This window comes from Cervus elaphus, chromosome 10, assembly GCF_910594005.1.
Source record: "Cervus elaphus chromosome 10, mCerEla1.1, whole genome shotgun sequence".
Lineage (NCBI taxonomy): Eukaryota > Metazoa > Chordata > Mammalia > Artiodactyla > Cervidae > Cervus > Cervus elaphus.
This window is the reverse complement of record NC_057824.1, coordinates 24,210,360-24,228,207: the sequence shown is the minus strand read 5'-3', so window position 1 is coordinate 24,228,207 and position 17,848 is coordinate 24,210,360. Positions and strand designations below refer to the sequence as shown.

The window sequence follows — 17,848 nt, the reverse complement described above, 5'->3', positions numbered from 1 at the left end:
CGACCTGGAGGGCTACGCGGCAGCCGCAGCCATGGGCGCAGCGCCTTCGCGGGCGCCGGGCGGGCTCAAGGAACGGCCGGGAGCGGCTGAGGAGACAGTCGCCGGGACTGGTCTTTGACGCTGAGCCGCGGTGGGGAGGGTGCCCGCAGGCGCCGCGAGGGCCAGAGAGCGGGAGCGGGGAGCATCGGAGGAGCCCCGGGCAGCCGCCGGCCACTTCGGGAAGGGGGTTGGGGGGGGGTGCCTAGCCTGATCGCTGGAAAGGGTCGACAGTGCGGTGTGGCCGCCTCTGCGGGTGGGGTGACCCGCCTGACACCTCTCAGGGGCCGGGGCGCGTCCGCAGGGGCCGACTCACATCTCTTGAGGGGACGCTGCCGGGGCCCAGGGCTGCCTGGGCCAGCCCCGGGGAGCCCCTGGATGGCTGAACTGCCCCCGCGCCGGCCGCCCGGGCGCCGCAGCGGCTGAGCTCGCCGGGATCGCCGGGCCGCCGCCGCCGCCGCCCGCCGCCCTCGCCGCCCGCTGCATGCCCGGCGCCCGGGTCGCGGCCCACCTGGACGCTCTGGGCCCCCTGGTCCCCTCCGTGCCGCCTTCGCTCTTGCCCTCTATGTTCTACGTGGGCCTGTTCTTCGTCAATGTGCTGATCTTGTACTACGCCTTCCTCATGGAGTACATCGTCCTCAACGTGGGCCTCGTCTTCCTGCCCGAGGACATGGACCAGGCGCTGGTGGACCTCGGTGTGCTCTCCGACCCCGGCTCGGGCCTCTACGACGCCGACTCGGAGCTTGATGTCTTCGATGGTTACTTGGAGTAGGCTCGGCTGCCCCCGCCGCTCTCCCCACGACCCGCAACCCTCAACCCGGACCGGGGCCCAGGTCATGCCGCTGCTGTTGATCGAGGGCACCGCCTGGCCAGGGATGGGACCCCCAGGACGAGGCCCGCTTCGGCCGCCAAGGCCTGTAAGTGCCCTCTCTGCGCAGGATGAGGGCGGGCTGGGGCGCTGGCGAGGAAGAGGGAGGCAGCCCAAGCCGGACACACACCCCTCCCCCAAGCCTCTGATTTCCCAGTCCAGATCTGTTTGGATGACGGGAAAGGCTGGATTTTTCTTAGGCCCTTAGTTAGGGTTGGAAGGCTTCTCCTAGCGAAGATGCCAGCTGTGAAGAAGGGAAGGGATGCAGGACCCAAGTGGCTTCCTGGTTAGCCATAGTAGCAACTTCACAGCTTGGGGAGAAAGCTTTTGCACCCAAATCCATTTGAGGCAGTCCTGTCAACTCCTCCCCCCTCCATCCTTAGCTTGCATCGATGGTGACCTTGCCTTTGGGGATACTCCCACTAGTCCTGGAAGGATGAAGACTTGCAGTGTTAAAAGAGGGAGGAAGCCAGACACGGATCACCTTTGTCTTATGGCCCCTTGGAGGACTGGGTGGGGACATAGAGCAAGGGTTCCCGGCTGATGCTGTGAAAGGAGAAACCTCCTTCAGCAAAGAACCCTGTACTTCCTGTGGCATTGGCTTGGCTGCCGCTTTGGAGTCAAGTTTCAGGGAGCCCCAGCTCATCAGTTCCGCAGCTCGAATCTGCAGGGGCTGCCAGTTTCGCAGGCTGCTTTCACAGATGAGACCAGTTGGGGCTTGGTGCTGCGGTGGCTTTGCCTGCCTGCTGTGTTTGCTAGGCAAACTCAAGGGGCTTGGGGACCAGCAGAAGGAACTACAGAATCCTTGCACTGAGGTGTTAAAGCCCTGCCTCTGGGCTGCCACCAGAAAGCTGTGTCTGGCCCCACCTTGTGTGTTGGTGGGAGGGAAATGAAGATCCAGCAAGGAGGAAGATGTGGCCAGAGTCACGGCTGGGAAGAGAGGCAGCAGACATAGATGAGAGAGGCTCTAGTGAGGGTTCAGGGGGCGTGCAGGCGTTTCTCAGCTGAGCCCCTCAGCTGGGTGTGCCAGGCACTGTCCTGAGTGGCAGGGGACACTGAGGTGGTGGGCAGGGGCTCCTTTTGGAAAACGGGCACTAACGCCAGTCACCCTAAGCATGCTGCGTTTACTCCTTCCTGTTGCCTATGTTAGTCTAGATGACCATAGTCAGAGGCTGATGCAAGGTGGGCAGGACATACTAGCAGTGTCAGCCTGGGGGGCTGACAGATTTCTTTGAAGAAAGCTTTATTTGAGCTCAGGGAGACCGTAGCAAGAGCCAAGTGCCTGGTGGCGCGTGTGTCAGCTGCTCTGCATACCTATCCAGTTGGCTGGCCTGCCTGCCATCCATCCATCGATTTGTTCTTTTCTTGAACAGATGTTTACCCAGTACCTAGTGCGCCTTGGTGAACACAGTGAACAAGACAGACTCAGACCCAGGCCTCTTGGCACTTGGTGAGAAAGACAAGCAGGTTCCCAAACAAGGCTGTGAGATTTTTGAGAGCTACAGTAGAAAGGCGTGACATCCCCTATTGCGTTCACTACTATTTCCTTGCTTAGAACAGCTCCTGGCATCTAGTAATTGCTCAGTAAATGCTTGGATAAGTGAAACAGAGGACTGGGAGATGGGCTGCTTCAGGCAGGGGGTTCAGAGAAGGCCTCTCTCAAGATGTGACACCTTTGAGCTGAGCCCTAAATTGATGGAAGGAACCGCACGTGATGATCTGGAGAAAAGCAGTCCAGGCCTAGGGACCCACTAGTGCCAAGGGCGTGAGGTGGGAGAGAGCTGGTTCTTCCAACAACTGCAAGGAGGCCAGTGTGACAGAATAGCCCCAGGAGAGGTTAGTGGGGTGGGCGGGGCCAAATCATTTGGGACCTGGGATGCCTCGGCCACAAGCAATGTGAGGCCATCAGAAGGTTTTAGGCAGGGTGGGACACAATTCCGGTCCACATTTTGCAAAGATAACTGGTGGTTGTGGGCAGGATGAGCCATAAGGGAAAGTGTGGAAATTGGGAAGCCAATTAGGAACTGGTTAGTTGCTCAGGCCAAAGGTGATGGAGGCTTGGATGAGGCAAAGTTGGTGAAGATGGAGAAACACAAACAGAGCAAGAATACCTTTTGGAGGTAGAACCTATGGGATCCACTCAGAACCTGTACTGAGTGTCAATATATACCACGCCTGGTTCTAGGCTCTTTGTGTATTCACTCATTGGGTCATTCAACAAATGTTAGCTCTGCCTGCTCTCACAAGTTCGATCCCTGGGTGGGGAAGATCCCCTGGAGGAGGAAATGGCACCCCACTCCAGTATCTTTGCCTGGAAAGTGCCACGGACAGAGGAGCCTAGTGGACTACAGTCCACAGGGTCGCAGAGTCGGACGCGACTGAAGCGACTGGGCACGCATGCGCACAGGCTCTCCTGGCGCGCCCTAGCGGTCCCGCCGTGAATCCCCGCCCCCAGCCGAGCTTTGGACTTGCAGCGGTGCAGCTTGGCGATGAACGTCTTATTTTATCTCTTCACCACATCAACTGCAACACTTGCCATTCCAAATGAAAACATTGGCACCCTCTGGACCAAGACGCGAAGCCCAAATGCTTCGGCATACTTTGCAGCCAACACTGTTTGAGCAGAAACACCAGGAAGTGTATCTCAAGGACACCCTTGCAAAGCTTTCCAAGTGACAGGGCCTGACTTGGGCGGGTGGGGAGGCCCGGGGCTGTGGGGAATACTGGTGCCTGGAGAAATGGTGGGAACCAGGCACTGGGTGCCTTCTTGCTCAGTCCCAGATCCAAGCCACGGTGGCCTACGTCCCAAAGACGGGAAGCCCAGACTCCATTTGGGGAGGGGTGGCTAGTAGCAAGAAAAGCTTGTGGGAAAGATGAAAGGTGATCTGACTGCACCTACTCTCCTGGCCCCTTTTGTAAGCAGAACACCAGTAGTCAAATCTTGCTCCTTCGTACTCTTTCTCAGGTAGACACAGTCTCCTGTTACACACAGGCCAATCCAGGAAACACTGACTAAGGATGTGGGCTCGCCAGGCATGGGGGACTAGGGTGATCTCAGGATGAAAGGTGCACTCATTTTTGCTCCCTCTCTTTTTTTCCACATTACTCAGTTTCTCAAATATTTGCTGAGCACCTATTTAAGGAGGCAGTATTAGGCTTCCCTGGTGGCTCAGTGGTAAAGAATCCACCTGCCAATGCAGGAGACTCAGGTTTGATCCCTGGTTTGGGAAGATTCCCTAGAGGAGGAAATTGCAACCCACTCCAGTATTCTTGTCTGGGAAATCCCATGGACGGAGGAGCGTGGTGGGCTACAGTCCATGGGGTCGTAAAGTGCCTAGACGCAAGATAACCTAGGTTCAAATACCAATCCTAGTTGTGACCTTGGGCATGCTACAGTACCTCCCCAGGTGTCAGATTCCTCTTCTGTAAAGCAGGGATCATAATCTACTTCATTGTGAGGATTGAATGAGATAAGATGTAAAGCTCTTAGACCTTCCCCTATGTGTGTGACACATGAAAGTTAACCACTATTATTGTACACTCAGGCCCTTGTGAATGTAAAAACCTGCATGTACCCTCAGGTATGCATATTTATATCCCATGATGAGCAAGACAGGCTTCCCTTGTGGCTCAGCTGGTAAAGAATCCGCCTGCAATGCCAGAGACCTGGATTCCATCCCTGGGTCGGGAGAATCCCCTGGAGAAGGGAGCGGCAACCCACTCCATTATCCTGGCCTGGAGAATTCCATGGACTGTGGAGTCCATGGGGTCGCAAAGAGTCGGACAGTACTGAGCAACTTTCACTTTCTCTTCTTTCATGAGCAAGAGAGGACTGGCTGCCTGAGTGCTGGGCAGGTCTGGGTCTGGACCACCAGGACAGACTTCCCACTCTGCCTGGCTGGCCCAGGACCCTCGAGAGGCCTTTCCTGTCATCCCGTGGTCTCTAATGGCCACCCAATCTGGAGAGCCATGGCTGTGGTTTTCCTCGAATATTCTTCGTTGCCCAGGAGCGGGGACTGGGGACCAGGCGCTCCTTCCCAGGAGAGAGGGCTGCTGCAGCTCGCCTGGGCACTGGGGAGAGTCCTCACGTCCCAGCGGTTCCACTGCGGAGGCAGCTTAGCTGGATTGATTTGTCCTGGTTCCTGATGAAAGCAGCCTCTGCCTGCCAGCGCTCTCTTGGCGTGGAGGGAGAGGAGGTTCTCTGCGCTGGAAATAGAGGGACTGGAGAGCATTGCTGCCCGAGTCAGCAGGGCCTGGGGGAGGCCAGGTTGGGAGCTAAGGGTAGGCAGACCAGGTCTGCCTATCACAGGGTTTCCCAGATGGCAGTGTCCTGAGTGCTGCCACAGCTGCCCCTTCCTGACCCGCCTGCCCTGGTCTCTTGGTGGCAGTCTGTGGCCTGTGCCATCAGCAGAACACTCAGGCTGGGCATCTGGCTTCCCGGCTCGGAAACCCAAACCTCCCTTGGGGATGCACACGATAGGTTCAGATGGTGGGAGGGGCTGCTCTCTCCTCCCAAGGTGGAGCTCTGGGGAGGGGTCAGGGTGGAGGGGGCGGTGGGGGAGCCAGGTGGGAGGGAGACAAGTGGTGATGCGGGTTGATGGGTGCGCCCCCAGGCCCTGCTGCCTCTCCAGCTCTCTGAGGCCCCCTGGGAAGTGTGCTGGCTGCCCCACTTGACAGGAGAAGACCCCCCATGTGTCCCAAGACAGCTGAGGTCCCGGGGGCCCCGTTCCCTCATGCCCGAGTTGTGCAAACTGGAGATTTCATCCGAGGGAAACCCTCACAGCCCTTGCCTCTGTTTCTTGAACTAAGAAATGAAGGGCTCCTGTCAACTTGACCACTGTATTCCTGGTTTATGTGCCAGCCTCCCCTCCTGGGAAACCAAGACCACAATAAAACGGACAGGCGGCCGCATCCCCCATGTCTCAGAGAAAGAAACTGAGGCCTGGAAAGGGGTGGGTGAGGGACCAGGGGTACAAAGCTGGCAAGACAGCCAAGCCCCTGACCCAGTGCTGAGGGAGGGTGCAGAGGGGCTCCCAGCTCCCCTCCTTGGCTTGCCAGGCCTGCCTCATATGTTCTCTTGGTCCTTGGTCTGAGTTACTTTTTTTAAACTTTATTTTGAAATAATTTCACAATTATACAAGTTGCAAAGAATTCCCATTTACACTTCACTCAAATTCACCAAGTGCATCCATTCATATTTGCCACGCTCGTTCGTGTATACAAAATGCTTACTCAATGTGCACATGTATGTGTATATGTATACATGCTTCCATGTATGTGTATATACATGTGTACATGTATGAATATTTTTCTGAACCATTTTGAAAACAGTTTGCAGATACTATGTCTGTTTACTCCTAAATATTTCAGTGTATATTTCCTTTGAATGACGGCATTTACTTAAATCATCACAGTACCACTGTCAAAATCAACAAATTTAATGTTGATGACATTCTTAGGACCAGTCTGAGCTGTGACTGCTCAGATTTCGTCAGTTGTGCCGAGAGTGTCCTTGCACAGTAAAGCAGGGAGGCTGGGGAGGGAGCTGAGGTCCAGGATCCAATCCCAGGTCGCCCTTGTCATCCCTTGTCATGTCTCTTGTGCCGTCTTACAATCCCTCGGCCTGTTTCTTTCATGACATTGACATTTTTTAAGCATGCGAGTCTGGTATTTTGTAGACTGTCTCTCGGTTGGGTTTGTCTGATGTTTACTCCTGAGTTTAGATTCAGATGGTGTACTTTTTGGCAGGAATACCACAGGGAAGTGAGCATGTGTCCTGAGTACATCTTATGAGGAGACACGTGATGTCTGTCAGCCTCATTACCGGTGATATTAACTGACCACTTGCTTAAGGTCTTCCCTGCTGCCTGTCTCCATTGCAGAGTTCCTGTTCCTCCCTTTATAGTTTATGGTGAAGTATGTTTGTTCCAGAGCTTAATTTCTTAAAAATCTGCCTTTTTCATGTGAATTTATTTTTAAGAGACAGTTTATGTCACTGAAAAGAGAAAACCAGCATCATTTGGCATGGATAAAAATACCAAGTGCCAAAGTCATTAACTTCTGGACAAATACTAAAGCCAGCTAAAAGCACAGGGCCCTCAGCTCTTGGTTAAAAAGTCAAGTTAGCGACTGTCATGTGATAAACTCTAGGATCAAAGTGGAACTTTCTTCTCCAGGTAACCATAAGGATTGGCCAGGAACCAAAAAGCCAGTCCCTGGCTCCCTGGGTGGCTCCCAGGTTTATCCCAGGCCATCTCCATGGACCCCCCCTAAGACTGGTGCTTAGAGACTTTGCAGTCAGATTTGGGTTTAAGTCCCAACTGGACTAGGGCATTCACCTCCCCAAGCCTCAGGTTCCTTCTCTGTAAAATGGGGAGGATAGTGGTCCCTGTTGAAGGGCTCAAATCTGCCTGCCAGTGCAGGAGATGGAAGCGATGAGGGTTCAATCCCTAGGTCGGGAAGATCCCCTGGAGGAGGAGATGGCAACCCACTCCAGTATCCTGGCCGGGAAAATCCCATGGACAGAGGAGCCTGGCGGGCTACAGTCCAGTGGGGATCAGAGAGTCAGACACGACCGAGCTGTGAAAGCAGTTGAAGGGCTCTTGCACGCCAGGTGAGATGGTGATGGTCCCGCAGCTGATTCTTGATCAGTGATGCCATCGGTGGTGGTGGTGTGTCAGACCCGGAGCAGGTCGGCCCAAGAAGCCTTCCCCTTTCCCGAGCCCCCTTCCTCTGTGGGGGCCGGTTGCCAACGAGGGCGTGTCTGTTGGGCAGCCTTTGAATCCGTCCGAGCGTGGTGATAACTGGTGCCCAGTGAGCCAGGTGATGCTGGTATCCTCGTAGCTGGCAGCCCCTGCCCCAAGCCTGGGGGTGGCTGGGACCTGCTTCCAGTGTCAGTTGCCCCCTGAAGGGGCAAGCTCCATTCCTGGGAACCCTTCCTGCCAGGGGCCTTGGCTCCGTGGTTGTAAGTAACTGCATCTCCAGTTTCCCCTGAGCATCACCCCATGAAACAGGTGGGGCAGGGCTCATTAGCTCCATTTGACAGGGCAGAAAACTGAGGCTTGGGGAGGCTCAGGGACTCGCCCCAGACACCCTGCCGCGAGGGGGCTGCGTGGCGCCTCCTGGCCACACTCCCAGTGCTCCCCCTCACAGGCGGCCCGGGAGGCAGTGCGCACGCCCGAAGCCTAGCGCGAAGCCTAGCGCGGGCTGGCTGTGGATGCCCTGCCCCCTCTCAGGCACTTGCTGCTTTGCACTTTGGAGCAGAGGAACCTGGCCCAGGCTCCCTTTTTGCAGGCCAGGAGTTTCTAGCTAGAATTAATGGTCTCAGCATTTATCTGTTGCTTTCTGTTTATGACAGATGATCTTGTTTTTTTTCATTCACGATAGTGACATCAAGATTGCTTTTAAAATTGTGGAATTTGCAGGGGAGAAACCAGTGCAGTAGTTCAGGTGGTTCTTGGCTGTGGAGGGACTCAGAAGGCCTCGTGGAGCCTGGGGCACAGGCCAGCTGGAGTCGCTCCTGGACGAGGAGTTATCACAGAACCTGTGGTTGAGGGGCGTCAGCCGCCAACACAGAAACCAGCATCCAGACACTCTGGAGAAAGGGGCCAGGACCCTAGCTTCCCCCAGGAGCCTGGACCCAGGCAGACAGGCGAGGTCTCCTTCACCCTCCTGCTTCCGGCCACACACTCGTCCACCAGCCACGGCAGAGGCCTTGGTGTGCGCGGCCTGGTGCTGAGATGGCAGCGGGGACCCTGGGCAAGTCATATCCACTGGCGTGTGTCTTTATGGCTTTAATTGGCTGGTCGGTACGTGGAGAAGGAGGAATGGGCAGTGGGTGCCCAGCAGGCAGGGCCTTTTGGAGGAGGGAAGGGTTACCCCTTTAGAAGGCCCCCTGCAACAAGGAGACCCCCATTCCCATCCTGTGTGTTTTTTAGCTGAGAACAGGTGGAGATATGGAGGGGAGGGGCCGTGTGTGCTGAGTATTGCAGGCATTCCACCAACACAATTTCATGTAATCCTTGTAACAAACAGCCAGCAGTTTGTTTCAGATGGGGACCCAACCAGAGAGGTTAGGTGACTTGCCTGAGGTCACACAGCTAGGAAGGGGCAGAGCCTGAAGGACTCGAGACTGGCCAATTCTGGACCTCACCTGGGCTATCCCAGAGGAGCAGGAGAGTGGGACGGCCCAGCTGCACAGAGAATCCTCTTCCAGCATGTCCAGAGCATCGCCCCACCAGCACTTTTAAGACACAGATCTCAAAGCATCTCCGCAGAGATACCAGACTGAAACATTGCTTGTTAAGATGAATCAAGCACCCAACTATCATTCTGATGACAAGCCAGTCAGCCAGCCATTCCTTCTGTCCAGCTCTGGGGAATGGCCTGGAAGGAAAGGTTACAGTTTCAGAAAGAGAAAATATCCAAAGCCAATAGCTGATGAATTGTCGGTCATGCTCTAAGGATATCAGGAGGTGGGAGAACCTACTGCCTAGATTCTCTAAGCTACAGCCTCAGGATATTCTCAGCCCGGGGTTTCTGATGCCGGAGGAAAGAAATGAACTAGGTGCCAAGAGGAACTGAGAAAGACGTTGGGGTCAGACCACAGAGGTTCAGATCCTGTCTCTGCCATTTAAGAGCTGTGTGACCTTTCTTGGTTAACTTAACCTCTCTGAGCCCCATCTAAAACTCAGGGATGATGGTCCTACTTGGCTCCACCCTCTGGGGTTGTTTGAGGAATAAATGAGCTAAGTCATGATTTGCAGTAGATAGTACAAGGTGAGCACAGGTGCTTGATAATTTGTCAGCTGGTTTGCTGTGAGACCAGACTTGCAAGTCAACCGAGGAGGTTGGTCTGTTAACAGCAATGATGTGTGGCACAGATGCGAGGAGCCAGGACATCCTCCCGCCAGCAGCAGAGGCCTGGGGCCACGCCTCTGTCCTCACTGTGCTGTGTGACTTAGGACAGGTCACTGCCCTCTCTGGGCCCCTTCATTCTCTGGAGTGACCAACTCAGATCAGGGTCTCCCAAACCTCATATGACACCATCAACAATTTTTGCCACATTTGCTTGCCTGAACTGTTATTTATGCAGTTAACACAAGTTAAACATACACTTACAAGTGTTAGTTGTTCAGTCATGTCCGACTCTTTGTGACCCCATGGACTGTAGCCCGCCAGGCTCCTCTGTCCACAGGATTCTCCAGGCAAGAATGCTGGAGTGGGTAGCCATGCCCTTCTCCAGGGGGTCTTCCCAATCCAGGGATCGAACCCAGGTCTTTTGCACTCCAGGCAGATTCTTTACCATCTGAGCCACAGGGGTTATGCAGTTACTGTCTTCAAACCAGAGGCTCTCTTTTTAAAGTGAAATTAATGTGGTGGAAAGAGAGGATCTTTATGGTCTTACTATCAGAAAGGGAAGACTGGCATCATTCTCTATAAATAGAAGGTGACCCCGCAGATGAACAATGAGAACAGAGGGTGTTAGTGAATTCCAGCGGGAGCTGGTGCCTGAGCTTATTCCTTCCGGAAGTTAGCACATGTGACAGAGTCTCACTAGCCAGACTGACGCTTGCCTGGGACTCAGGTTGTTTGCAGTCGTGAGCATTGGGAGGGGAGTGAGGCCCTGTTCCAAGTGGGGGTCCCATGTTCTCTAACAGCCCTTCCCCCAAATCTGAAATGGGCTCAAGTTCAGTCCCCTGCCTTGGAGAGTGTGCAGTGAGCCCTGGTAATGGTGAATTGGAATAAACAATTCTGCTCTGCTTTCCTGGATGCCAGAGGTCTAGGGAGCTCCACGCTGACTGCCACAGGGAACCCCGGAGTCCCCATGGGGGAGGGAGGTCTGCAGAAGGTGGGCTCCTGGTGGGACGGGAGGGGAACTTGTGAACACTCCTGGAGGATGGAGCTCTCCAGTGCTCTGGTTGCAGCCCCAGCTTCCCCTCCGGCCTGCCGGGTCCTGGGTCATCAGTGGGAGCCGAGGATGGTCTCTGAGCGGTGGAAGGCTGTGTTCCTAGCTGAGCTGTAGGAGGTGACTCTGCCGAGGACACGAGAACCTGACCGGATGTGGCCCCTGCCAACCTCGCCATGTCTCCCCCAGGGCTGGGCTTCCCAGGCGGCACTCGCAGTAAAGAACCCGCCTGCCATTGCAGGAGACGCAGCAGATGCAGGTTCGATCCCTGGGTTGGGAAGAGCCCCTGGAGGAGGGCATGGCAGCCCACTCCAGTATTCTTGCCTGGAGAATCCCACGGACAGAGGAGCCTGGCGGGCTGTGGTCCATAGCGTCGCAGAGAGTCAGACACGACTGACTTAGCACGCGCGCACTCATGACCAGCCTTCAACCCTTTTCCACCCCAAACCAACTACAGGAGGTTCTGAGACCTGGTCACCAGTCCTCCCACTATCTGGCATGTCCTTCATACACACCTTTCCCCAGACTCTGGGCTCCGTCTGTTCCCTGTGCTTCCTCCTGGGTCAGTTACCTTTGGCTGCAGTTGCTCCCTAGATGTGTTTCAGAGGCAGAGACTACACTCATCTCAGGGTCCCCAGTGCCCAGGTCAGGCCCGGGCATACATAAGGCATGAGATTATGTAATGTTTAAAATCTCCAGTGGAAAAAGTCCTGGAGAGCTGAGCATCCTTAAAAAGTTTCTTACTCCGTCTGAACCTTAGTGTCTTCATCTGTAAAATGGAATCATAATAGTACCTAACTCCTGGGGTGTTAGGAGGGTTGAAAGAAATGACCCGTGTGATGCTCCATCTCAGGCGCGCAATCCCCAGGAGCTGACCCCAGAGCAAACAATTCCAGTGCACATTGTTTATTTGGAAGGTGATCCAGGGGCTTCCCAGGTGGCACTAGTGGTAAATAACCCACCTGCCAATGCAGGAGACATAAGATCTTCCCCTGGGTCGGGAAGATTCCCCTGAAGGTGGGCATGGCAACCCACTCTAATATTCTTGCCTGGAGAATCCCATGGACAGAGGAGCCTGGCGGGCTACAGTCCATAGGGCCTCAAAGAGTTGGACACGACAGAAGCAACTTAGCATGCTATGCCCAGGAATTAACTAATGTGGAGTGGGGCAGTGAGACCGAGAAGGAATGTATCGTCTAGCAGGTCACCTCCAAGGCCCTGGGCTCAGTCCTGCTCAGGAGCTCTGGGAAGCAGTGTAATGGAGAATATAGCTCTGAGTCGCTCCAGCCGCCACACGAGAGCTGGGATACTGAAAGGGTGAAAGTGTCAGGCTCTCAGTCATGTCTGACTCTATGACCCCATGGACTGGAGCCCACCAGGCTCCTCTGTCCATGGGATTTCCCAGGCAAGAATACTGGAGTGGATTGTCATTCCGTTCTCCAGGAGATCTTCCCAACCCAGGGATAGAACCCCAGTCTCCTGCATTGCAGGCAGATTCTTTACCACTTGAGCCCGTAGGGAATGGGGTATTGATTCCCAGCTTTCTGGCCTTCACCAGTTGGAAGGCAGCTGTGGAAAGACATTGGCTCTGCCTGCACTTGCAGCCTGGAGCCTAAGCAGGCTCTGGAGGCAGAGAGGCCTCAGGCAAAGAGGCGGGTTCCTGCAGCTGGAAGCTGCGAGGTTAGGGTGCCTCGGGAGAGTGAGTGGACTGGGTTGGGTGCGGCACCCACACTCTGCCTAGGGCTCATGGTGCAGAGTGAAAGCTCAGGAGGGGGTAACTGCCCTGATCGTGACTGTCTCCATCTTTGTCACTATTCCCGTGCCAGCCTCGCCTCCCACAGTTGAGTAACTTCAGGCAGGTCCCAACTTCAAGCAGGTCTGAACCTCTGTTTCTTTGCCTATAAAGTGTGGAGATTGTGGTTCTCAGCGGAAGCAGTTCTGCCCCCTTGGGTGGCCCTAGGGAATGGGGTGAGGGGGCATTTTTGTTGTTACCTTTGGGACCAAGGATGCTGCTGTACACCCCAGAACAAGCCACCTGCCATGTCAGAGAATTGTCCTGCCCCAAATATCAGTAACTCCTGATGAACAAGAGTACGTCTTGTGCTATTACATATGTATTACATGTATAATAGTGCATGTTAGTAATGTATAAGTTTTAAAAATTATTATTTTCCTAATCCTTATTTATTTGGCTGCATCAGGTCTTAGCTGGGGCACGTAGGATCTTTGTTGCCCAAAGCATGTGGGTTTACTTGTCCCACGGCATGTGGAATCTCAGTTCTCCAAGCAAGGATCGAATCCATGTCCCCTGTGTTGGAAGGTCAATTCTTAACCCCACCAGGGAAGCTCCTAATGTATGAGTTTCATGTGATGCTTGATGACATTTGCGGAAGTAGTCGGGGCTGACATCAAAGGTGGTAAGACTCAGAACTGGGGCAGGACTTGGAGCTCTAGGGGGGTGGGCGTGGGAATGTGGACCCAGAGAGAGAGCTGGGGCAGGAAAGGAGGACCCGCGGGGAGCCAGGTGGGGAGGACAGCCTGGGAAGATGGGCCAGGCGGGGCTGCTGGGTAGCTTGGCTGTGGCCACAGCCTTCCTGTTGGCGACCAGGCATCTTCCCGGCAGGGTGGGAGCTGCTGCCAAGCCCTGCCCACTCGCTGGAGCTCATGTCAGCCAGCTGACCCCAGGCAACTCTGAGCAAGCTACTCTCCTCCTTCCTCAGGTCCTGAGATGCCCTTCCTGGGGATTTTCTGCCAGGAGTGACAGTCCTACCTCTCCCAGGTGAAACCACTGCTTCCCCAGCCTGGTGCTTAGAAATCAGACACATTCATTAAAATATTTAAATAAAAAATCATAGGGGACTTATGTGACAGTCCAGTGGTTAAGACTTCTTCCAGTGTAGGGGGTACGGGCTCAATCCCTGGTCGGGGAGCCAAGATCCCACATTCCCCACCTTTTGTGCTCAGTCCTGTCCTAACTCTTTGCGACCCTGTGGTCTGTAGCCCGCCAGGCTCCTCTGTCCGTGGGATTTTCCAGGCATGAATACTGGAATGGATTGCCATTTCTTCCTCCAGGGGTCGAACCTGCCTCTCCTGCATCTCTTGCACTGCAGGCAGATTCTTTACCTCTGAGCCACCAGGGAAGCCCTAAGACTTCACCTATCTCCTGGCCAAAAAAACCAAAGCACCAAACAGAAGCAATATTGTAACAAATTCAATAAGGACTTTAAAAATGGTCCATGTCCAGAAAAGAAAAAAAAAAATTACAGAACAGCATTGCCAGCCTAAGGTTGAGGTTCCTGGTGGTTCCCCAAATTCAGACCTCTTGATGGATGGGGGCAGGTCAGTGCTTCCATGCTAGTAATGCCCCTTTGTCCCTCTTTGCCAGGCCTGCTCCCCTCAAAAGCTCCGTGCCAACAGAGAGGTTCCCGTCCGGGCCCAGGACGGTGGGACAGAGAGATTGAGAAGGAACGCTAAGGTCTGGAAGGCACGTGCCCCTGCCCGAAGGGTGAGGCAGGGGTGCCCGGAGACCTCGCCCGCCTGCGGCGTCGTGCACACAGCCTCGTCCTGGCTTCTGACCTTCCGCCTTCTCAGTGGATGTTTACACGAACCCAGCCAGAGTCAGCCTCCCTGCTTTCCACCCCCGGCTGCGTCTGCTTACCCCACTTAACCTTCGGAGAGAGAGGACACGTCATACAGAAAAGCGACTCCCAGCTCTGTTTGATGCCAGTGGAGCTCTAAGCCCTATGGGGTCTGTCCCGAGGCCGGGCTTAGATGCAGCGACTATTTCCGAGAGAGTGACTCAGAAGGAAAAGAACACCTCGGGGGCTGAGGGTGGGGTTTGGACTCATTCATTTCAAGTTGTTTGCTCGCCATCAAGTTGCCAGAACTGATACATTGTGCCAGGGGTGGGTCAGCCACCCCTCCGGCCAGAAATATTTTTTGAAAATGTGAGTGGTATGAATACTTGACTTCGATAAACCTGTAAAAGCAATACTTAGGAGGCTAACTTCTTTCAATTAAAAAATGTATGCAACTCCAACCCCTGGGGGCCCTGCCTTTTTTTTCTCCTTTGAGATTTGGGAAGGGAATCCTTACACAGAACCTCTGATAAAAGGGCAGAAGAGTCAGGACCTCCTCAGTTGGAGATCCACTGGGGCTTGGAGGGTCTATCCAAGCTGGGCTGGTGTGGGAGTCCCACCTCGGCACCCTCCTGGTGTCCACAAGCCTCTGACAAGCCAGGACCCACCTCGGGTGTGGTGGGAAAGGCCTGATGGCCAAGCTGAAAATCAGGCCTGAATCCCAGAGAAGCTGGAGGTGCGAACAGAAGACATCTGAGAAAAGGGGGAGCGGAAGGAGGGAGACATTTCTTTGGGGAAGAAGCCTAAAGGGAAAAGCAAGTGTTTAAAAGTGCATGGACAAGACTTTCCTGGCAGCCCAGTGGTTAAGACTCTGCTTCCAATGCAGGAGATGTGGGTTGGATCTCTGGGTTGGAAGATTCCCTGGAGAAGGAAATGGCAACTGAAAGGTCGGGGCATGCCCCGGGAAAGTGCTGCAAGGCAAATTCCGGAGGCTGGCTAAACTTCCAGGGGCTGGCCCCCTGCAGCCTGGTCCAATCAGGTACCAACATAGAGCCCTCGGACACTGACCACTGCTGTAGCCCAGGCTTTCTTCCTTATATGAAAAGACCTGGCTTGGACGCCGACCCTGGCTATAAAACCCCTCCCCACCCCTCATACCTCGCAGACTCCCTTTGTCTCCTCACTCATCCGCCCCCGGGAGTTCTGCCCGAGAGCAACGCTTAATAAAGGCCTTTACCACCGGTCCTTAGAGGCGGCTTTTTTCCTCCCGTGGCGTTTCCTAACACCTGGCGCCCAACGTGGGGCCCGAGGTGAGGGCCCCCGGCACTTGCCGTTGAGGCCCCCTCGAGCTCCACCGCCGCGGAAGCCTCGGACCCAGGCGGCTGACCAACACCCCGGACGGTAGGATACGGAGTAAGTCCCTTCGGCTTTGGGGCCTGCAGTCCTTAACGACCACCTCCTAGGGCCCCGTAACGAGTGCGCACTTACTGGGCCCCCCCGGTCACCAGCTGGTGGAGAGACGTCCCCAGCAGCTAAGTAGACCTCCGGCTTCGGCCTTTCTGGGTCCCTGTGGTCGTGAGGAAGACGTTCCCTGCGACTACACGGACCTCCGGCTGCCCTTGACTCGTCCGAAGACGTTCGGACAGCGGGGGTTGCCTCCACGCCCCGTGGTCGCCATGGGATCGACAGCCTCCAAACCCGATCCCCAATACTCCACCCCCTTAGAGTGCCTGCTGGCTAACCTGCAGACTCTAAGGCTAAAGAGAGATATCCGCCCCCAGCAGCTCACTTTTCTGTGCTCACAGGCCTGGCCTCAGTATTCCCTAGATAATGGCTCACAATGGCCAGCCACAGGGACACTAGACTTTGACGTCCTCCGTGATTTAGATAATTACTGCCGGAGAACGGGAAAATGGTCTGAGACCCCTATGTTCAGGCCTTTTGGGCGTTGCGCTCTCGCCCCTCCCCCTCCTCTCCGGCCCCTCCTAACCTCTCCCCCTCTAACCCTACTCCGGCCTCTTTTGTTCCTGTTCCCGCCCCTGAGGCTTCACCGCCGGCCCCAGATTCTCCGGCCCTTAACCCTATCTTGTATCCTCCCCTTTCTCCCGTCACTCCCCCCTTTTCTCCGGTTAGCTCCCACACTCGCTCCCATAGCAACCCTCCAGGAGCCTCCCCTCCCCCGAGCGCCCCCCGGGAGCTCAGGCAGTTCCTGACACCGACCCTGATTAGAACTACCAGGAAGGGGGTGGCGGCCAGCTGCGGGTACGCTATATGATAGAGTGTCTCCTCGATGGGATGGAAACGTCCTCTCATAAGGTAGTAAACCTCCTCAAACTAGATGAGGTGACTCAGGGGCCCGACGAAAACCCAGCCATGTTTCTTAATCGGCTGACTGAGGCCCTTGTTCAATACACCAGACTGTCCCCTGAGTCCCCCATTGGGGCAGCTACCTTGGCCAATCATTTTATCTCCCAATCCACACCTGACATCCGAAAAAAAAACTGGCCAAGGCCGAGGACGGCCCTCAGACCCCTATTCGAGACCTGGTAAAAATGGCCTTTAAAGTTTATAACGCCCGTGAAGAAACTGCTGAGGCCAGCCAATGGGCAAGGCTCAAGCAAGAGGCCGAATTTCAGGCAAGCCTCCTAAACCAACAAACCCAGGCCTTAGTAGCGGCCCTGCGGCTGGCGGCGGGCTCGGGGTCCCAAAACCCTCCTCCAGGGGCCTGCTTCAAGTGCGGCCAAGAAGGACACTGGGCCAAGATGTGCCCCAATCCGCGGCCTCCTTCCAAGCCATGCCCGTTGTGCAGACAGTGAGGACACTGGGCTAGTGACTGTCCCCAGGCCTCTCGGGCCCTGACCTCTAGGGACCGGGGACCAGAGCACCCCAGGGAGACCTCCTGCCCTCCTCCGGCCTTCGAGCTGCTGAGCTTCGACGATGGCTGACGCCGCCCAGACTCGGGAACCCCGATAACCCAAGCCAAGCCCAGGGTAATGCTCCAGGTAACGGGTAAAGTCTGGTTAATGCGGGGGCTACCTATTCGGTCCTTCCCTCTTTCGGGGACACTTTACGTCCTTCCCAGGTTTCGGTTATGGGCATTGACGGCCAACCCTCATGTCCGCTCCAAACCCAACCACCACCCTGTCAATTAGATTCCTGCCTATTTACCCACTCCTTTCTGGTCATCCCCTCCGGCCCTACTCCTCTCTAAAAAAAAAAAAAAAATATATATATATATATATATATATATATATATATATATATACTCTCACAGATCTCCCAGCAGGTGGCTACGGCCCTGGACATCGACTGGCATCTCCACATCCCCCATCGGCCCCAACCATCAGGCCTGGAACAAAGGCGCAGACAGCTCCAAGAAAGCCCCCTCTGGACCAGACTCAATGGGTCCAAGAAATAGCACAGGCTGCGACCGGACGGGCCATGCTCCTAACAGCTTAT

At 55.1% G+C, this 17,848-nt stretch overlaps 1 protein-coding gene across 2 annotated transcripts; it reads left to right on the top strand.

The window, feature by feature from the left end:
- The first annotated feature begins 472 nt into the window (after window positions 1–472).
- On the top strand, window positions 473–14,847 carry DEXI (Dexi homolog). 2 transcript variants are annotated; one of them, XM_043914325.1, is made up of 2 exons: window positions 473–953; window positions 14,197–14,847. In XM_043914325.1, exon 1 carries the CDS (start codon window positions 521–523, stop codon window positions 806–808), a length of 288 nt encoding a protein of 95 aa, XP_043770260.1. In that variant the 5' UTR covers window positions 473–520; the 3' UTR covers window positions 809–953; window positions 14,197–14,847. The 2 variants fall into 2 exon arrangements, with proteins under 2 accessions (XP_043770260.1, XP_043770259.1); XM_043914324.1 differs by having other exon boundaries at window positions 809–953.
- Window positions 14,848–17,848: the final 3,001 nt, after the last annotated feature.